The sequence below is a fragment of the Sinohyriopsis cumingii genome, chromosome 3 (assembly GCF_028554795.1).
Source record: "Sinohyriopsis cumingii isolate HCF-2022 chromosome 3, ASM2855479v2, whole genome shotgun sequence".
NCBI classification, from domain to species: Eukaryota; Metazoa; Mollusca; class Bivalvia; order Unionida; family Unionidae; genus Sinohyriopsis; species Sinohyriopsis cumingii.
Window position 1 is genome coordinate 26,777,419 of NC_142963.1, and position 23,710 is coordinate 26,801,128.

Here is a 23,710-nt window from a genome sequence, read left to right on the forward strand (position 1 = left end):
GTTTCTTAGGAGTAATCAGTATTAGAAACAACATAGACCCTGATCTGCAGGCACATTATGCCACAGCAGATCAGGATATTTGACTGAAGTTTGACTTTACTTATAAGTGAATACATACTGTAATATTCTACTTCAAACCAAAGTTATTAAAAGGCATAATCCAAAGTATTCTCCAGATATGTCCACTAACTGAGTTTGATCAAAATTGATTTATACTTATATGTGGTATAAAGTTCACAGGCCAACAGAGTTTTTTTATTAAAAAAAAACATATTATGTACCACTCACCTTGAAATCAATGTGAGAGTGATACTATGAACTGAAGTAATGAAAAACACTGACATACAACGCCTGGAAAATATTCATTGCTACGTGTACATGTCTGCTTCATACGCTCAATGAAGTTAAAAAAAAAATGCAAGAGAAATCTGACCGAATCCTAAGGTCAAGCAGGTCTGGTTTTCAAACTTGATAACAATATTGCAAAATGTTAGTCTGATCTGCATTATTGTCATTCACAGAAATTGCAATATTTTTTTTATTGAGACAACCATATACCAAAAGCATCATTCACTGAGATATAATAAAGATTTTTTGATAGTATGGTTTCTATATTTGAGACCAAGTTCATACACTTCCACTCATGTGCAAGTTAAGGACTTTTCCAGTGCCTCAAAATATGAATTCTCTCTGCCTCAAATATAGGCAAAAAGAGCGAAAATCATAACCGGAATGATAAGCACGGTAAATCAAAAATTTTAACACCCAAGATTGGCAACATAAAGAATCACTGATGAACCAATCATGCCAATATTTCAGAACTGAATTTTTTGTAAAAATGGTTAAAATAATTTTGGAGAAAGCAAAAGTTGATTCTGAAGGACTTTAAAAATAAAATGTCAATTTTCAATGATTTTGAGGCCTTTGAATTCACAAAGTCAAACTCCAGTAGTTTCGAGGTTTTCAAGTAACATATGAACCATCTGGAAATCACTTCAACACCATTTTCATTCTGGACCAGCAAAATATTCTTAAAGTGTTTTAGTAACAAGCTTGTGTTGACACAACCATCCATTCAGGAAAAGTAAACATAAGAAGCTTGTCAAGACCAGCATCAAGGCATCATTTTAATATTTTAACACATGACTAGGTACATCTTCCAAGAAATGTTTTACTGAAAACTCCACACTGATACAAGCATCCATTCAGGAAGAGCAGCTTAAGGTCATAACACCACCATTTTCATTTAGGACAACTACATGTTGTATGAAGTCTTTTAGTGAAAAGTTGATGTCAGAATGACTATCCATTCTCATTTAGGACAACTACATGTTGTATGAAGTCTTTTAGTGAAAACTTGATGTCAGAATGACTATCCATTCTCATTTAGGACAACTACATGTTGTATTAAGTATTTTAGTGAAAACTTGATGTCAGAATGACTATCCATTCCCATTTAGGACAACTACATGTTGTATGAAGTATTTTAGTGAAAACTTGATGTCAGAATGACTATCCATTCTCATTTAGGACAACTACATGTTGTATGAAGTCTTTTAGTGAAAACTTGATGTCAGAATGACTATCCATTCTCATTTAGGACAACTACATGTTGTATGAAGTATTTTAGTGAAAACTTGACGTCAGAATGACTATCCATTCTCATTTAGGACAACTACATGTTGTATGAAGTATTTCAGTGAAAACTTGATGTCAGAATGACTATCCATTCTCATTTAGGACAACTACATGTTGTATGAAGTATTTTAGTGAAAACTTGATGTCAGAATGACTATCCAATCTCATTTAGGACAACTACATGTTGTATGAAGTATTTTAGTGAAAACTTGATGTCAGAATGACTATCCATTCTCATTTAGGACAACTACATGTTGTATGAAGTCTTTTAGTGAAAACTTGATGTCAGAATGACTATCCATTCTCATTTAGGACAACTACATGTTGTATTAAGTATTTTAGTGAAAACTTGATGTCAGAATGACTATCCATTCTCATTTAGGACAACTACATGTTGTATGAAGTATTTTAGTGAAAACTTGATGTCAGAATGACTATCCATTCTCATTTAGGACAACTACATGTTGTATGAAGTATTTTAGTGAAAAGTTGATGTCAGAATGACCATCCATTCTCATTTAGGACAACTACATGTTGTATGAAGTCTTTTAGTGAAAACTTGATGTCAGAATGACTATCCAATCTCATTTAGGACAACTACATGTTGTATGAAGTATTTTAGTGAAAACTTGATGTCAGAATGACTATCCATTCTCATTTAGGACAACTACATGTTGTATGAAGTATTTTAGTGAAAACTTGATGTCAGAATGACTATCCATTCTCATTTAGGACAACTACATGTTGTATGAAGTCTTTTAGTGAAAACTTGATGTCAGAATGACTATCCATTCTCATTTAGGACAACTACATGTTGTATGAAGTATTTTAGTGAAAACTTGACGTCAGAATGACTATCCAATCTCATTTAGGACAACTACATGTTGTATGAAGTATTTTAGTGAAAACTTGATGTCAGAATGACTATCCATTCTCATTTAGGACAACTACATGTTGCATGAAGTCTTTCAGTGAAAAGTTGATGTCAGAATGACCATCCATTCTCATTTAGGACAACTACATGTTGTATGAAGTCTTTTAGTGAAAACTTGATATCAGAATGACCATCCATTCTCATTTAGGACAACTACATGTTGTATGAAGTATTTTAGTGCAAACTTGATGTCAGAATGACTATCCATTCAGAAGGAGCAATAACTAATTTTTCAAAATGGCCTCCATGTTGTCTTCATTGGATGATATGCTGGTAACATTTTCATTTAGGACCATTTTTATGTTATCCAAAGTCTATTGAAAATCCTGTGTCAATATGATCATCTGTTCAGATGAAGTGATATCATTTTTTTTTTTACAATGGCCACCATGGCAGCCATGCTGAACATCAAACTGCACCATTTTCACTGAGAACAATTGGGGACCCGAGTGGCCGAGTGGTCTAAAGCGCTCACCGTTCCAGATCACCGCTATCTCACCTCTGTCTGCGTGGGTTCGAGTCCATGGCTCGGATAGCATGGGTAAGGGGGAAAGCCTGTCAGTAGCATCTCGTGGGTCAGTGGTTCTTCCCTGGGTTTTCCAGGGTTCTTCCTCCACCTGTTATACTGGCCGCCATGTATAGCCTATCTTGTACTGAAAAATGGCGTTAAACTCTAGAACTGAGAACAATCTACATATATAAAATGTCTTTTAGAATGACCATATGACCATCAGTTCAAAAGGAATACGGATAACACAACTTTCATTTAAGGACCTAGTAAACATCAGGATTAAATTATAAGCCAAGTTTTTATGACTTTTCCATAAGTGAACTCACATGGACAACAGTGAAAACAATATGCTTCCATTGGTGGATACCCACACCGACAAAAGCAAAACCAATGATTCCTTTGTTGGATACACACATGGACAACAGTGAGAACATTATGCTTCCATTGCTGGATACACACATAGACAACAGCAAAAACAATATGCTTCCTAGGCATTTCATATTAAAAGCATTAGAAACATGTACACCAAACAAATCTATATGTAATGCATCCAACTGTTAAAAGCATAGACCCAGATCTGCAAATGCAATATCGGATCATCTTTTTTATTAATAAATCTTTCGATGATTGTAATCACACAGCACAGACCCAGATCTGCTGCCTGTTATTTATGCTACATCAGATCTGGCCCCCTTAAGATCATAAAAAACACCTCAGAGTTTTACCATGACCCAGTCAGAATAGGTACTAAGAAAGTAGCATCTCTTGTAATTGGTGGATCATAAATCGCAAGCTCAAACTGAATTTCAAGTATTTTAGGATCTCCAGGCCAACCAACATAGTCAAGAAGCTGTTCAGCAAGAAATTTGAACTTGTGTTCAAATCACCAAACTTTTAGCACAACTTCACTATAACAGAGGTAAGAACCACTAAAATTTCAGGATTGTTTCTAAATATATATGCCAAATTTTAACAAACTGAATAGAGTTCAAGTTTGTGTCCATTTGGTTTTGTAGCTATAAGGCCAGGTCTAGGTTGTGATGTAACTACAAGGCCTCATCTAGTTTTGTGACCCTGAGGCTTCATTTAGGCTGTTTTGTGACAATTTGGACTGGGCTAGGCTGTTTTGCAGTTATAAGTGCATTACACATAGAAGTATATGTCACTGATGGGCATGGAAATTTATGCCACTTTTGGACAGAGACTCATCTGCAAGCATCACCGTTTCCATACCAAGAGATTTTTCATCTGTATGGGCTATTGCTAAACTCTCCACAAAGTGAACAAGCAGCTCAAATGTGAACACGTCCACCAATGCATCCTCCTCCCTAGAATAAACAACAATTCAACAATTGTTACCAGAAGAATGAGAAATGCCTGATAAATTATGCCCCCTTTGTTTGTGACACACTCATTACATAATGTGCCATAAGTACTGCAGCAAACATGACCACTTTGTTTGCTTATCGTTTAAACAGGTTGAGAGGAAAAGATATTATGATGTTAGGAATATATTCTATTTAAATATAATTGGTACTCAGGAAATGCACTTTTAAAAAATATATGCTAAGGTACTCTGGTGGTAGGATCTCTATGGGCTTAAGACTACACAACAGGAGTAATAACCAACAAGTTTTGAATAATTTAAAATCTTAATTTATTTTCCTAAAATATAACAGTAATGAACTTAAAATAATTTACAGTTGTTCATGAATTAAAAATCCTATAAGTTTTATCAATTCCAAATGTTCCAAGTAATATGAATACATTCCAAAGGTATTCCAAATGATAACTGTAATGTATTGATGTACCAGCAATACAGAATAATCAGTGTTATAAATCTAAATGTCCTTCAAATAAATTCATGTTAAATCCAATAGAGCTATTATTCCAAATGTTTTTGAATGTTTCAAATTAAATTATATATGTATTAATATATTCAAATAGTCTTTGAATCCATGTTACAGCACTGCAATTCCAACTACAAATTATATTAAATGAATCTATCCTCTCATTATCTCTTCCAATACCAATAGTAATCTCAAGAATAATTGATTCTGCGCATATGTCACATATATAGTAAACTAACCCATTTGCGATAATGGATAACAAAGTTTTTGAATGGATCATATGGTATTTCAAAATCACTTGCAGGAAACAAAATCAGCTGTTCCAAATTAGGCAATCAGGAACTATGTCAGTCTGACCTTTTTGCCAGTTTCAATGCCCCTGTTGGATCATTTGATGTTTACCTGAAATTTTATAGTACATCAACCTTGGAATTTTAAGAATCATACTACATACTGCACATAACTCCTCTCTAAATTTGCAAACTAAGATGTTTGAATATTAGCATTAAAACTGTCATTAACACAAAGACCCTTAAAAAACTTAACATGAAAATAATATACATTGTTATGTATATTTAATTTGCTTAGTTAGTTGCTTTTTTTTTATTTCATTACATGCTATTGTAATGTAACATTGTATGTTGGACTTGACCTTGTCTAAAATTGAGTTCATTTCTGCTTGACCCAAATTAGCTTTTTTATTTTATTCATTTTTTTATTTTATTCATTGTAAACAACTAATGCATAGCTAAATTATTCTCTATGTGTATGGGTTTAAAATCAGTATTTTTATTAATAGAAGTAAATGTTGATTTGGGTCTAGGTTTTGGAATCTCCTAAGTGAGTTATACATAATCCAGATTATTGTTTTGTAAACATCAGGATCATTCAAAAAGGTTATTTCCCATTAAGTAATGGATTTTAAAAAAATGCTACTTGTGACTTGAGGTCAAACAGAGAACTATATATAGTGTAACTGAGAGGATTTTATCAGTTGCTTTAAGATCTAGCACCTTGAAATTGTATTATATATATTCCAGTATTTGGGCTGGAAATTTTATTTCTTCAAATTATTGAATTCAAGTGATTATTTTCTCAGGAAATACAAAAGTGCTCTGATAAAATTCTTGGATCGACATATTCACTGGAATCTGTAGTGTATTCAAACCTATGCGAGTCAACAAAAGACTGTTGGCACATCAACACACTAGGAGCTGTAACAGACATGTCATCGCCTTCAGTGTTTGGATTTATTCTGGACTTGACTGAATTTTATTCAGGACTTTAAATTACTATGACTTGTGTTTGTAATTCTTAGATTATTTAGGGATTTAATTTGCAATACCTTAAGATCTTTTGTTTCATTTTCACTTTGTATTATAGGAAAATAAATTAATGGTTAAATTTTATAAAGCTTGTCTTTCACTCTTTTGTACTACTTATTTTAAGAGCATAGCCTCATAACAACATTATACAGATATACATAACTGCACCTTGAAAGTGTCTACTTTGGGTAAATAATGCACATTTAAAGTACATTCCTTGGGTCCCATGGGGGTTTAAGTTGAACAGCTCTTACTGTGTCACTATTTTTGGATGAATCCTATCTATAAAATACAAGTCTATGATGCAGACAAATGAACCTGTAGAGACTCTGAGCATAGGTTTGAGAGTCTTGTCAGACTCTTAACACTAGTTTGAGAAAGTCCTTGTCAGACTCCTAACATTGGTTTGAGATAGTCCTTGTTAGACTCCTAACACAAGTTTGAGAGTCCTTGTCAGACTCCTGATACTGGTTTGAAAAAGCCCATGCCAGACTCCTAAAACTAGTTTGAGAGAGTCCTTGCCAGATTCCTAACATAGGTTTGTGAGGGTCCTTGCCAGACTTAAATAATAGAATTGAGAGTCCTTGCCAGACACCAATAATAGGATTGAGTCCTTGCCAGACTCCAAACATAGGTTTGAGAGTCCTTGCCATACTCCAAACATAAGTTTGAGAGTCATTACCAGATGCCTGTCACAGCAGTTATGAGGTACTGTTTTATCTATTCTGTAAACTTTCTTAATCTGACGTTAGTAATAATATGGCAAATATTTTCAGCTATAATAATGTCTTGAGACTGAGCATGTCAGATGAAAGTGGGTATTAAAGCTGTACTGATGTCACTTTTTGCCAATTATGCCAATACCGCGTATAGCCGATTATTAAAATTGCTGATACCGATTATGAGACCAATTATTTCAAGAAACCACCTGTTCTACAGTTAGTGAAAGCACTAGCATTTGATTGACAAGTAAACCATGCCCTATTTTTGTTATAACTAACAATGCCTAAAATAGGTGCGGATTTATGTTAACAGTTCAAATGTGGTCTCAAGCTACATACATGTAATAACTATTTCCCACATTTTATATCCCATTTTTTAAATTATTGTTAACTCATATATGCAAATAAAAGTCTTTACTAAATAAAATATTGATTCCGAATTAGTTTTTTGGTAGCACATATGCTCTGTGATATGTTTCTTCATTCCTTCTTTTAATTTAATGATGGTAATCAATGCTTATATATACGGTACAGTAATGCCAGGTCAAGTTGATTTGTGTAAGTTTCGTTGGTGGGAATGGAGATCATAATTTGCTTGTCGAGAAAAAATCTACAGCATTCAGTGATCATTCCTGGGATTTAGGAAGCAGTTCAGTAACAAGCAAAGCATGTAAAACATGGCAAAAATAAATTTCTAAACTCCTGGTTGACGGAGATGTACTTTGTGAAGCTAGCCATAAAAAGGGGGGGGGGGCACGTTTAATTCCTGAATGTGTGAAATTGAAGGTCGCATTATACGTCACTTATCTTGCATTGCAAAGTACGATCGTAGGGTTCTAGTATTAAAATTCATTATCTAAATAAAGTTTCTTACAAAACTATTATTTGGAAAATAATATATATAATAAGATTTGCTTATTACCTGATGTTTCTATTACAAAAAGAGAGACTGTAGGAAAGTAGATATTTTACATTTGATAATGCATTTATTTCAGGTGACAACAGTTACACCTATGCACTAACAGTGATGCACAATGCAAAGACCATGGAAGTAGCGCAAAACAGTCATTTAATGATTTATTTTGTAATATTATGGCTGTATTGCTTGTTGTCAATAAAGTAATAACTATTACATCTTTTTCAATTTTCATTGCCTATTACATTAATAGTCTTGGAAAAATATTTACTACTTATCCTTGTGACATTTTTTGAAAATTGGCAACAGAATATTGAGATTGGTGATTTTTTTTTGGCGACAACTTTTTAAAAGCCAGGACCATCCCTGTAATGTGTATGCTGGAAGTTCAACAGCCACACGAGGCCTCATTGCCTGGTTGGCTGCTGTGATTGGGATGAGTGCATGCATGGTATTAATAATCTGTTGTGAGCAGAGAATCAGCAGTAATTTACAGCAAGTGTGTTAAAAAGTATTTACTTTTAAGAATATACTGTCTTTCAGTTAACCAATTAATGTTTATTCCTTAATTTCCACTATTTAATTCTGATTTAAAATTCAAGCAATGTCAAGATGAATGTTATGATTAAATTTATATTTTGGAAATTTGTTTACAACGGCACCGATTATTTCTGCCGATACCGATTATACCGAATGATCCAATAATCGGTCCGATCATGAGTATGGCCAATTAATTGGTACAGCTTTAATGGATATATTATTTTTGTTTCCCTTTAGTTTATACTCTTGAACTGTGGGCGATTGAATTCAGAAAATATACAGATTGGCTCCAAAGTTTTGCAAAAACAAGCCACAAATAGTCCTCTAATTCATAGAAGTAGAAGTTGTATCATTTGGTACAACTGTCCATATGCCATCGTGAGAGATGTTGTCCCAAAACATGCAGCTTACCTTTACAAGCACTTCTCAAGCATTTAGACAAGCTGGTTTCCAATTCTTTTCCACACATACAGAAAGAGTTATTTGTCACTAAGTATCCTCAAAAAAAATTATTTTCACGATTTCTGTAAAGGCCACTATTGTCTCATTCTACATAGTAAAACCCAATGTTGTCTGTTGAATCTGCTGATTGTGATTAATTTACAAATGTTTCTTCTTTTACCCTTCTTCGTAAGATCTCTGCACAGTATGTTTGGAAACAAATATGGGAAAGCAACTTAATTTAATAATTATGTAATATCCTGTAATTACTGCAATTGTTTCTGATGAAGAAAAACATTTCCTGTCCTTCCTACTGTTCGTTGATCTCCACCTTTCATCTTGCAGTAAATTTTCTTTTTACAGAACTAGTCCTCCAGTACTCTTCCAATTGTAGATCAGTTCATTTCTAAACATTCACAATATTATTTTTTTAAAAATCCATCAGGATTAAAAATTACAATCCTTTACGTCACTTGTCTATTCAGCACCTTTCCTCATCACTGTTTACTAAGATGATTTCAACTAGATACTATCCACTACACAGAGCTGATGGCATGTGCACTGGGCCCTTAAAAGTGTAATCAGCTAGTATACATTCCATCCAATCCAATACACAATTTCAAGATGCACACATATACAATTCTCAGACCAATTAAGCTACTACAGGGTGCATAAATTATGTAAATACTCAGAATGCACCTACAGATCTGGGTCTATGTTGCTGGTTCTACTGATTAATCCTAACAAATTGCACAGACACAGATTTGCAAGCACATTATGTGACTGGGTCTACAGTTTGCAGTTGGACCCAACTTAAAAGCAAGTATGTATTGGTAACTTATAATGCAGTCATATTGTTTGTGGCCAAGATTTCCTGTTTGATATTGGGTCATTAATATTCCCAAGCTCACAAAAACTTATACTCATTCATGTTATTAGTCTGTTATCAGATTTGTGTAGTACTATATAGACAGTAGGCAGTTACCTGGGTAAAAAAACAATATTACTCTTGAATTATCTCCCTTTCAAGTGCATATATGATGCTACATGAATCCTGTTCCAATGTGACACAAATAAACACAAATGATATCAGCCACATTTTTTGCCATATATACTTATGCACATCATATAATTATGATAAGGGCTGTTCCAGTATAACATATACCCCCCCCCACCCGGGAGGAAGGCACTTTCAAATTCAACCAACACACAACAGAAGCAATTTAAAAAAATTATGATCCACCGTCAGATGTGTTTTAATCGAGAAACACTGCCCCCTACAGAAGTATATTTTTTTAACATAATTTCTGGCTATGGGTTAATGGGTGGAAGAAGCGATTTTAATATTGGGTTGGGGACAGAAGTGATTCAAAATGACAGCTGGCTGGAGGTAATCTACTGAATTCGTATACATCATATATTATCTACTGCATATTTTTATTTGTATTCATTCATTATAATCAGTCTTTTGTCTGAGAAATCACAGATTTTCATGGTGGCTTATTATTTGTAGCTGTCATTGATCAGTCCCTTAATACCTACTAATTTAACATCCATGAATACAGATTTTATAATAGATATGTCTATTCTAATACAGAAATCATGAATTTGTATCCTTACTAAACTCTCTGTTTCATAAAGTGATCAATATGTCTTGCTAATTTTCTTTGTTCTCAGGCATGCTGCTTTTGATTAGAATAATAGTTAAATCTTGTATTGCTTTAAATGTGTGGTCAGATTCTATGATTCACTGTTATTATTTTTTCCAATAAATATTTTGGTAAACTTATATGATTTGCCTGTGGAAGTGATGTTGCATCATTTGTCTACTTTTACACTATATTATTTCTTGTAAGAACATCTTTTTAGTTACTGATGTCTTATTTTTGCGCCATGTTGCAAGACTAATATAAAGTTATAAAAAAATATAGCAAGTCAAACATTTTTATATCACAGATTTAAAAAAATGGATGAAAGTCAAGGAATCGTTTTTCCCAGAGCACTCATAAAATCAATGTCATTGCAGTTAACTGTATTGTCAACAGCATCATAATCATCACTGATGGCCTAGCAGTAACATTCTGCACTTTCAATCCAGTTGTCACAGGTTCTGTCTCCCACTTCTAGTCTTTCATATGAGACTTATACCTATGACCTGAGGGGCTTTCATGGCAGAGTGGTTTAAGATGCTTGTCTTGTGATACAGAACTGAGGGGCTTCCATGGCAGTGGTACAAGATGCTTGTCATGTGATTACTTGCCTCCAATGTGCTAATGAGAATGTTGCCAGTTACTTGTGGAAGGTCAGTGGTTCTACATATGTGGTGCTTGGTGTCTCAAAAGGACTTGGATTTTCTTCAGCAGTAAAACTGGCTGCCATATATAGTCTTTCGGGGTTCTTCCTCCACCTAATATATTGTAAAAAAATCACCAAAAAACCCCAAATCAAACCACACTCACTCAACCAACTAATCAACTGTGGCAATAGCAGCAAAGGTACTAGTCAATCATTTTTGCCACAGCTGTATGAGTTTATAACTTTCGACTCTAGTAATTTTTGTAGACCTTAGAATATCGTCAATTATGCCTTTCTGACAGTTACCTAAAAGTCATCATCAGTTGATGCAAATGGAATTTTCATGGTGAGCATATGAGATGGAAAAGTCTTGAGCAATCCTGCATCACACACTGTCGAAAAGTTTACATTTTAGCTCACTTAGATTTTCTCTTAACAGTGTTCATTGTTCCAACTAGAACTGTTATAACTTATTCAAGCTATATTCACCAATATCTGATGATATGCATCTGTAATAAATATTTGTAACAAAGTATGAGAATGCATCAATGTTTTTCAATGATGCATTTGAACTGAGCAACAACCACAATCAGCAAACCAAGAAATAATATTATTCACATCTCTCAGGCAGAAGTAGGGTATAATCATAATCTGCCAAAAGATTTTTAATTTTTTAAATTTGCCAAATATTTTTTCCAACCATACTGATTCAGTGGACCTATCACCAGAATGGACAGAAACAGACCAGAAGGTTAAAATGGATTTGATACATCTTTTAAGTAGCTAAATTCATATTGGTTTAGTTAACTGTACACCCTTCATTGTCTTCCTTTTAATGAAATTTCTTACTGAAGCTAAGAAAATAATGTTGCACACATAAAAAAGAGGCACACTTTTACTCATTATTGTTTTTATTACACTTCTCCATTCCAGCCTGTTTTTATGATCTTCTCCCCCCACATACTGTTTGTCTTGTTTATGGTATGTATCTAAATTTCTCACTTTTCCTACTACTATACAAATGTTCTGTGAATATGCATATCAGTGTGAAACACAATGGGGAGACTAAATCCAAGATTGAAAACCTCTACATTTCTGGATGTATTCTGCTTGGATTCCATATTTCTGCACAAAACTCAAAGAGTTCAGGACTCTGCACTAATTTAGTTCCATAGGTAAATTTGTGCAAACACCACGATATTAAAATTCAGTAACTTAAAATTTTGAGTGCTCGTGATCAAATTTATATCAGTATAGACACATCTATGACGACAGCTTTTGTGGAGAAAAAAAAAACATAACAGCTGCACCATTTTCTGGATCTATATAAATTTGAAATGTGTGCTTTCAATACTGCACCAAAGAGTCAGCTGCTGATTTCAGTAATGAGTCGTCCAAACTCGGGTCTGTAAAGGGATGGAAATTATGTTAATAAAACAATGTCACTCACTTTTTTCAGTTACAAGTAGGACAAGCTCTCAAAAGAATTTTTTTTACTAAAATCTTACTTTCATTATCAACCAATCAGGGACAGTCAAACACATATATACTCTATTTTATATTCACTGATTTATAGTATGGTTCACGTTCTTTCACATCTGTAGTAATGTGAGTCCTTGAACAACTCTCATTGGTTGTAAGTCTTTTTTGACCATGCCTAATGGACACACTGTAAGATAATGTTCAAGTAACAGAAATACCATGGGATAACCAGAGACCAATAAAATTGAATAGTCAAATTATCTCCTCTGCAGGGATGATGCCAGGATTTCAGGATGTACTCTAAGTTTTGTGTGTGTGTGATCTCCAATGAGGAAGTGGTGGTGGTGGGAATAGCCATTGTTAAATATCTCCCTAACACTTAAGTATCTGTCACTCTTTCTTACTGTTCCACTCTGTTACAGCTCTACTGAAATCAAAATTCTCGAAGAGATGTCATCTCCAGTTGTATAGCGATTATTACTGTGATGTCATTGGGCATGGTCACATGATTGTGGTGGGGTCTTGGTTGGGATGGCATAAAGACTATAAGCTTACTCCATATTTGACAGCTAATTATGATGTCAGAAGAATTCAAAAATTTCTAGCAATTCAGTTGGACTCGGATACTTGATTTCATAGTCAATGAACAGGTTCTAAAACTGATGTGTATATTTTGGAGCTATGTTCCTCCATCACATTCAAGATTTGGATATACCAAAGGTGAAATTGGTACAGTTGCATCCTAAACTACTATCATGGCTACTTCAAATGTTATTTAATGTGAGACTTTAATGCAAGAACTCGTAGCTTCAGTGATTTTTGGGTTTAAAAAATTAATTTCTTCTCAAACAACTCAATTTGGTGCAGATTACATTGTTTTTTTAACGATACGGTGAGAATTCTTGATGTGTAAAAATTGCGCAAGAAATGAACAACATCAGATCAGAAAATTACTACCACTGGGAAAATACTGATAGGAATATACAGAAATAATGATATAATTATTTAAGTAGAATATATGGTGACAATACGAGCGCTAGTTCTACAACTTTGTGCAAAATACATCTTGTACAACTATTCTGTTGTTTCTAACAGCACTGTAATATGGCAATAATTTCTGTCCACTTTTTACTTTAGTTCCTTGCTAATTAATAGTTTTAGATTTTACAACACTAAGCACATTTTACCTTTTGACAATAACACATCATTATAAATATTTAGATTGCAAGAAAATAGAAGATACAATTTTATTAAAAGCACTGGTACCAGTAAGACTAAATGAGATGGTAAAAGAAAAATCAGGATGATTAGTAGTGTAGTAAAGAATCCATATATCAGAATGACCAAGTATTTTTTCATCAATTTCATCATCAGTTAATGATACTGCTTAAAAATGTATTGTACTAGATAATAGACTTTCTTAGTTATCCATTTTGCAATACAAATACCAAATGATGGCTTGGAACTAAGTGCCAAAAGGTCTGCAGAAAATACCATCATGATCAAAATATACATAGGAAGAACCAAACACAAACAGGACAAATTTGTATCCATCTTGCTTTGAGTTTACACAGATCAGTCAGTCTCTTATGTTTAATGTCATTTAATTTTTGCACATAGAGAGCATGTACATCATTTGGTCATACATCTGCATGATACAAAAGTTTGTCTTTTTATTCTTTTGTTGCTCAGTGGTTCTGCCAACTTGAGATCTACACACACTTAATTATGTTGTATGGGGATTCTCTGATGTTCCCTATGAGCATTAATCTGTTAATTGTATCTGAATTTAATATGATCCTCCTCCTCCTCTGTGTACGAATATTACTGTGCTGTGAACTCCTTTCACTGCCTGCTGTCTGAAACGCATATGCATAACTAGCTTGAACAAGTTACTGTTCTTTATGGTTGTGCAATTTTCAACATCTCACATGTATGCCCCATGGGTATTCTCTCTTGGATATCTCTGTCCCAAAAAGAAAAGTTTTCAACCAGAGGTCTCGTTAGGATTTTAAAACTAAGAGTCCATGGCTCCCATTTTGGTAAAAATATGAGTCCCATCAGGAAAAGTTGCAGTATCCTCTCAGAAAACTATGCCAATTATAAGAACTATAGGTTGAGAGAGTTTAATTTCTACATTCTTTATAGCACTGACATAGCTCTTGCTTGTTCATCAGAGTGAGTATGAATTGTTTCGATCCAAGGAAGGTCTTATTCAAAGCACTAATCAAGGCATCACACACTTTCTTACACTTGGCTAATGTCCCTTTCAAACTATCAGTTCTAGCAACTTCAGCCCTCTCCTGAATCTCACAATCTTCGTCAGTTTGCCATTGAACCCCAAAATACTCATTCAAGTCTATGTCTCAACATGTCATGATTCTGAGGTCACGTGCAGTGCTTATTCCGTTACACTCGGAAATGAACACAATAATGAAAGCTAAAGTTGTTTATTTGATGTACTGTTATAAATGACCACATGTACATCTCTGGGTATTTCTGCCTCTGAATTCAAGCACTGTAAATATCAGTAGATTTTCCTACCCAGCTGCCAGTCAAAGCCTTTGATCTCGCCGCTTAGCTACTGCAGCATGTTCTTTTGATGTACTCTTATAATGGTGATGATGGGGGGACTTTTCAACCACTAAATTCTGTCATTGTAAATATCATCACAGCTAACTGATCAACACATTTTCCCACTATGCAGGTGACTGAAGCAGGACTGGCAAGTCTTTGAATTTTACCGCCCACCTAAATAAAAAAAAAAATTGGCGTCCAAATACGCATGATTATAAGCGTTTCCGAGACCTCTGTCAGTTTTCACTAACATGAACCCTGCTAAAGATTCACTTCCTTGAATCAGTGTTTTGCTGCCTCTTATGCCAGATTTTTCTCTTCCATAATGCTGTATCAGGGTTTTAAGTCCAACATTCCCATAGTCTGCTTGTTTAGACATGGGCATATTTAATAAATATAACCGGCATATTGTCCATCCAACACGTACGTCGGACTCGCACTCAACATCAATTTTGGGTTCAAAATCACACACTGGTATTTCCAATGATATTTTTCCAATGTCCAACAGACCGATATACATGAAATTCATTGTCATCATAGCTATAACCAGTCAGTATTTGCCGACTAAAAACATCTGAAGACAAACCGTGTTGTGATTCAACCATTTTGGTTTCCTGTGTGGCCCTTATTGGAAACACGCATTTGTAAAACTTCCACGATGAAAGTAAGGCTAAAACTCCATAAAATGCATGTTCCAGGGCCAATGAACGAATTAAATTTAGTTTAACAGCCATTCATGTCGAACTGAAGTATCCAGATATCTGGATGTCGCATCATGCGCTGTGAGAAAGCAGCGGCAGCGCAAATTACGTCGCGAAATGCACATTTAAAGTTAAGTTAAAAGTTTAATAAAAATTGCATACTGTGCAAAGCACTTTTTTTTTTATATCCGCGGCACTGACGTAATTTGCTGAATGTGTATCACTGCTTTAAAAGTACGCGAATTCGTACAAATTACGTGTACTGGCATCATTTTCTGACCCAATGATTTATTCACGTTAGACCTCTAGGAGTGGGGTAGATGCGATTTTAAATATATATTCGGTTTTTTTTCTTCTTCTTTCTGACAACCCCACCAGCGATTTCTCATTTTGTTAGCACAACCCACAACAGAAGTGATTTTCCTAACCTACCTTCCACTGTCAGAATCAAAATAGTTCGAAACACAACCTCCTACAGAAGTTTTTTGAAGTGCAGTCCCCGGGGGTAGGGATATATGTTTTACTGGAACAGCCCTAATCAAACATAACATGATTTATGGAAATACCTCTTCCTTAAATAAAGATGCTACAATAATATGTGACCAATAATTTAAAAACAAAGGGTTGGTGTCCAAAATTATCATTATCAGGGTAATGCTAACACCTCCAATGTAGGACATACTACACAATGTAACTAGTCTTGTAGAGGATGCTTATATGGCATTAATTTCACTGGAGAATTATATAAACAAGAGAACTGTGAACAACACACGATATGCGCAACCCACGTTTAATAATTCTCTATGTAGGCCCTGTTTGTGTATGGTTCACTTTGGGAATTATTGACCAATGAGACTCAATGACCTTGACCTGTGGTTCAAATATGCAGTCTTGAATTAAACTTACTATGCAGAAACCAATATTTTAATAGCAGACTGAGCCATTGCCGTGACCTTTAGACACCAGGATCAATGGGTTTCTTGATTAACCTAAATAACATTAATCAACAAGGTCTGGTCAAAGAACCTCCTCTAGAACAAAAGTTATACTGCAAACTCCATTTCACTTTGAGTCATAACGACCTTGACCTTGGACCTTCCGATCCCAAACTAAACTGGCTTCTTCTGTACCTTAAGTGCAATCCCTCCACAAACTTTGGTCAATATATGTGGTCAAGAGCAAAGGTTAGTATGCAAAACCACTTTTCTCATTTACTTATCTTAAGCTTTGACTTTGAACTTTAAACTTTGTACACAAAATCAATAACCTTCTTTCTTTCCCAATTTGTACGTCATCCACAAACATTTGGTGAAGGTATATGGCAAAGAACGAAACATTTTGTGCACAAAACATTATTCTTCTTTCAGTCAGTGACCCTGACCCTTTGACCCTAAAATCAACAGGCTTCTTCCTTACTCCAAGTGAAAGCTATCCACATCTGTGATGTTGAAGTAACATGTGGAAACCAATTTTCTTCTTTCAAAGCGACCTTGATCTTTGATCTTTTGACCCCAAAATCAATAGGCTTCTTCCTTACCCCTGGTACAGTTTTCTTCCCTCAAAGTGACCTTGATCTTTGACCTTTTGACCCCAAAATCAATAGGCTTCTTCCTTACCCCTGGTACAAGATACCTGCAAAGTTCAGTAGCTGTAGATGATGTAGAACTCAAGTTACAGTGCAGAAACAAAACTGGTAACAAATGGACATCAAACATGCCAACCCCTGGTGAGGAAAAAGTGCAATCTGAGCAGAAAAAGAGTAATCCACATATAAATTGATGAAAATTCAATGAGCATATGTACAAAATGATTTATTTATCCGTCTGGGTTTTTAACATCAATTACTGCTTCAAGTTTTCGTATAAAACACTTTGATCTTTAAAAAGCAACACACTCTCATATTGCATTTCAAAACATTTTGTACCAGTTGAGATTATGAATGTTTTGCATACCAGTAGATCACTAAGTGCTGGGTTACAAAGCCTGGATCTGAATTCAGTTTTATTTTTGTTAACAATATATTGAACAATCCCTCACAGTCAGCATTAGAATGGTAAAGATTGTTGTTGTTGTTGTAGGGTTTAATGCCATTTTTCAGCACAAGATAGGCTATACATGGCGGCCAGTATTAATGGTGGAGGAAGAACCCGGAAAAACCCCGGAAAGAACCACCGACCCACGAGAAGCTATTGGCAAGCTTTCTCACATAACCACATTAGCCGAATCCGAGACTCGAACCGACGCAGACAGAGGTGAGATGGCAGTGATCCGTAACGGTGAGCGCTTTAGACCACTCGGCCACTCGGGGCCCCGAATGGTAAAGAACCAATATTTATATCATAACCTGACAAAGAAGAGGAAATTATATCTTACAGTTATTGGGTCTTTTAGCTGGGAAATAAGATGAAAAAATCAATTCTGTCCGCATTAAGTACATTATCAGGTAGAGTGCCAACTCGATACTTCAAGAGTTCTTCTAATTAATCAGCAGTCTTTCCTGCAGCATGGTACATCATATGACAGAGACAACCTGACATGTACAATGATGGAGACATTTTTTAAAATATAAAATGCAACTCCTTTATGAATTCCAGTCATCAGTGATGCAGTATCAGCTGAAAACCCCAAACAGTTCTGCAAACTTATGTTTATTCAAAGCATTATCAAGCAAATAAAAAAAAAGATTTTTCTCCAGTGGAATCTACTGTTAATTCTGGTAATGAAAGAAGAGCACTCAGACTTTGCCCTTTTTGTTGCCAAAGTCTCTTACACAAACTGGGTACAATTATTTGTCATAATCACTACTCCTTTCTGTTGCAATACTAAACGACCCAATTTTCATGGCTTCTGCAATTGTAATAAGTGAAGTATCTTCTGCTAAACACCTAACAATATTAGATGATTTTGTTCTTGCCCAAGCATGGTTCCTGCAATTCTGGAATTGGGAGACAACCATTTGAACAAAGGACTAATGTAGTCTTCTACTGCATGGGGTAGTCCGTGTTCTATTAAGAACTCGGTAGATAACGCCTCTGCATTTATAAAATTTGTGTCCACAATTAAGTTCTGCTGTAAAAAAGAAGTTACCTTAGTAATGGAGTTTGTAAAATGAGCTAATTCAAGGTTTCTTTGTTTTACCACCACGGCCAATATTAAAATCCTTTCCACACAGCCTTCAAGGGGCATGAAGCTGCCCTAGAATGGAACGCTGTATTATGTAATTTATGTATTCATCTCTGAATCGGTTTTTCATCTTTTCCTAATCCATCTGTGAAATTATTTGAAAAATATTGTTGCTCTAACACACACAACTAGAATAAATCTGACTTGACCTTTAGTGCCAAATAACTAAAAAGTTCTGTACCAGATATGAATTAGAACAAAGAATCTGCGAGCAAAGATTAAAAGTTGGAAAACAAGTCTTTTCTCTCCTAACTAAGCCATACCGCTGCTATAAATAGAAACCAAGGTCAAAAGTAGAAACCAGAATGTTTCTTGGAAATAGGTAAACTGCAATAAATAGAACAAAATACTGTTAGGAAAGTACATGCAAGTCTTCAGACAAGTGTACTCTTATGTCATAGTTACATAGAAGCCATCATTTCTAAAATATGGTCTGCGAGATTAATGGGATATTAATAAAAATGAGAAAACAAATCATTTTTTTTTAGAGGTGGATATACTGAAAACATGTAATCCGAATACAGTTATGTGTAGGCGTAATTTAGTGGAAAAAAGCGTAATGATTACGACAAAAGCGTAATGGTTGTCATGTATGGGACATCATACCATACACTGCAAAGTTTTTGGCAGGCAAGAATAAATGACACTACAGTATTCAGCTCTTTGTCTGAGAAAACACCTTATAAATAACAGTAAATATTTTGTCTTCTGTTTTCGATTCCAATGCTTACTTTTTCAAATGCAAATTAAAATTGGTCAAAATCACCACTAAAAATTAACCCTAGTAAATCACACTAGTTTGAGAAAGTCCTTGTCAGACTCCCACCTACTTAAAATCACAGTATCATACCTACTTACAAAAAACTCTAGTCACATACTTTGGAACCATCTGTTCTTGAATTCAACATTATAATCTACATCTTCATTTTGCAATTACTAATTGAATAATTTCAGCAAATATTAATTATATTGCAAGAATTACTTGTTTTATGGTTACTGACAATTTGTGATTTGCATTAAACACTGATGTAAACACCGTAAAATCTGATGCAGTGATTAATATTACATAGCACATGATCAAATTTAATCGAAATACAGGTCTTGAAATAAGAAAGTAATAAATTGGTATTTTACTCCCAAGTCTGGAGCTAATTTAATTTTTACAAATTCAGCGGAGGATTTAGTAAACAATACAAATTATGAACTTTCAGTTCCCTCCAGAGTATTAACCATCAATACATTAATCATGCCTTCTAGATTACGTCAAACGGCCTAGTGACCAAGATGAATTCAGGACACAGTTTATTATATGGCTTTAAGTATTTCCAGTGGTAAAGTGCCATTATTTCAAACATGCCTGGAGCATCCAAACTTTTCTGGATGGCAAAGTTTACATTGATGAGATGCACCATTATAAAATATGGACTGTACTTACAGCAAGAGCATTATGCTTGTAGCCATGGATTAAAAGCTTAAAATTAGTTGCATTGTGCAAGTTAGATGAATGAAAAAATGTCTTAAATTGCATTGATAGTCAATCTGTTTGTGTAAAGGATGCAAATATGCTGTTTATTTAAAGCTCTGTACATGTGTCACTATGTACTCAACAATGTAGAAAAACAAAATCAAAGTTCAAGCAAATACTCAAATAACCATCATCTTAAAAACTAGGAAGTGATCTCAAGATAATGATAATTTTGGACTCCAACCCTTTGTTCTTAAATTAATGGTCACATATTATTGTAGAATCTTTATGTAAGGAAGAGGTATTTCCATAAATTATGTTATGTTTTATTGTATATGAATTTTAAACTTAGTGTGCAAAATGAAAATTAGTTTTGCAACCAAATAATGTTTATTTCATAGAATGGTAACAAATGTACATAATATGACTTGTAAGAATTGTAACAAGAAGTATCAGTATTGACACTGGAAACTGATACATGCATTTTGTTATCTACTTATGCAAGTATGGCATTATTTAAAATCCACTAACCTGAAGACTGAGTATATATTATTCCAGGCTAATGCTGCACCAAGTCTCTGGAAGGCTCCTGGATGAAGAGAGTAGCTGAAAAGTCGCTTCAGAACTGACTTTGCATTGAAAGGGCTTTTCTCCATTGACTGTAAAGTGAGAGATTTATTTGACTCTGAGACAAAAGATAATATGAAGTGTAAAATTGTAATGACTTCAATTTATCCAATTATTTTGCTGATATGTCATAATGGAATGGTGCATTTCAAGTCAATTCAAACTCTTATCAATATATCCAGCAGCCACAGCTGATTTAATATAATGGTATTAATTTTACTCGGCAGTACAAGGCATGCAATTTTCTACTATAATGGGTTTTGGTCAACATGGTGGAAATAATCCTCTGAATTGGAATCACAAAAAAACCCACTGATGTGCCTAAGTTTGAAGTGTTTGCACAATACCAATACCTCTAGCCAACTTTTACAGATGGAAGGAAAAACAAAGGACTGAGAATTCCATTTATGCTTGTCTGTGATAATACATATGAAATAGTGTAACTGGCACATAAGCATACAAATACTCATGAACACCTGCACGTCAATCTCACAATTCCTCACCTATCCAAACCACACATGTAAACATTTCATGTAGCAAGAGATGATGCAGTAAAATAAAAATTTGTATCATGAGCAAAATTTCATTCCCTGGCAAACAAAACTTTTTTGAACATCTTGTATATAATAAAATACACATAATAATGTCTTACAGTTAAGTAGCCACTAGATTTTGCTATGTGTATTTAAGAAGCTGATTTATATACAGGGAAAACCTACTGAAATATAGCCAATGGATGAAGTGAAGTCCAAATTCTTACATTACAAATGGATTTTTTTCAAGTCTTTACTGAAATCCTCTTTGACAAAATTTCAAAATTTTTGGGGGACCAGAGTGGCCAAGTGGTATAAAGCACTCACTGTTACATATCACTGGAATCTCACCTCTGTCTTCTTGGGCTTGAGTCTCGGGTTTGGCATATGTGGGTATGTGAGAAAGCTTGCCAGTAGCTTCTCATGGGTTGGTGGTTCTTTCTGGGATTTTCCCAGTTTCTTCCTGCACAATACTGGCTGCCATGTATAGCCTATCTTGTGCTGAAAAATGGCTTTAAACCCCATAACAACAAAATTTCCCCTATTCCTGGTGGTTCATTAAACATTTCACTGTGTATCAATCAATACAAGATAATTGAAATTGTTTGACAATAACATCTTTCAAATAACAGTAATAAATTCAAAATATCTAATTTTGAACAAATGCACCTATTTATAGTTTCTCTGACAAACAAGTTATAATATAGTTTCAAAAAGACAAGAACTAACCTTTTGTGATGTTTGCTTGACTGACCATCTGAGGAACTCATTTAAACACTTGGCACAGAAGTCTCTGAGAGCTGTGTTGGTCCCCTGTACAAGTCCATCCTGTTTAGTATATAAAACATTGAATTTGTCAATTTTGGGACTAGTTATCCTTAATGATACCTTATGTTATGTCCATCTGTCTGTCTGTTACCACATCTCCTAAATCATTTGGTCAAATTTCACTAACTATTAAGTTATCTTTCCCCTGTAGTAACCATCTGCAAGAAGGGTGTCATCTGCATTCCTTCATCTGGGATCCCTGGGAAGGCATAAATATGAAAATCTCAAACTGGTGGGTTTTCTTACCAATATAGTGTCTCCCATCTTTCAATCACTTGCTTAAATCTCCCACATACTAAAAATTATTATTCAAAATATTCTGTACCAGATGTTTCTCCAGTTGTATTTTTCACACTCTGCTTCCAGCCTATTATATTTGCAATAAAGGCTTCAAGTGATCATGTGACTGTAAGCATGACACTTTAATTACTAATTTGACAGATAATAACATTAAAATTATTCACTGGATTATTCTATGTGTGGTCAGAAGTAATTAAGAAAAGATTAAAAAGACATTAATAGATTATGAATGGATTAGACATTATTAAAGAGCTCTGATGGATTAGAATAGGTCACTTTGTTATCAATATTTAATGTTTGTCATTTTTCCAGAATTAGGGTGCCATTTTTTAAAATCTGACTTTACCTTTAATTGGTGATTATTCACTATATTTGGATCATCATCTTTCCATATTTATTTGAAACACCATTATTTACACCTCCTAAGAATTCACAAGGCAAAATTCAACTCTTAAAGTACACATACATTTTTGGACAAGGTCAGTTGAAAGGTGTGAACCTGTACAATCTGGATTAAATGTTGCACACTGTCAGGTCACAATAAAAGCTGTCTGTGTTGAAAAAGGTTATTTGTTATTATAGACTCCAATATCCTCTTTTCTCGACCCAACTTAGGACCTGGCTACCACTGTAAAAGTCCACAAGTCTTTTCTGATGACATTCAAAGTGATGACCATTCATCAGAACTAAATAAACATTAGTTAAAGTATATTACTGGAAGTATCAAATTTTGGAACAACAATGAATTACTTACTCTGAGTTTCAGTGCCAACAACTAATATCACACAAAATTCAGTCAAAGATAGAGGAATCTCAGTGGTTGGAATCAAGTTCAAAAATGG

General features: G+C 34.4%; 1 protein-coding gene across 1 annotated transcript in view; it reads right to left on the reverse strand.

The window, feature by feature from the left end:
* The window catches only part of LOC149802584 (DNA-dependent protein kinase catalytic subunit-like), a 407,613-nt gene that overhangs the window by 259,688 nt on the left and 124,215 nt on the right, over positions 1-23,710 (reverse strand). The window contains exons 26-28 of the mRNA XM_089951857.1: positions 22,470-22,568; positions 21,112-21,239; positions 4,317-4,411 (exon numbers count right to left, since the gene is read on the reverse strand). Of these exons, the coding sequence (XP_089807983.1) occupies positions 4,317-4,411; positions 21,112-21,239; positions 22,470-22,568 (322 nt within the window). The remainder of the gene's footprint in view (positions 1-4,316; positions 4,412-21,111; positions 21,240-22,469; positions 22,569-23,710) is intronic.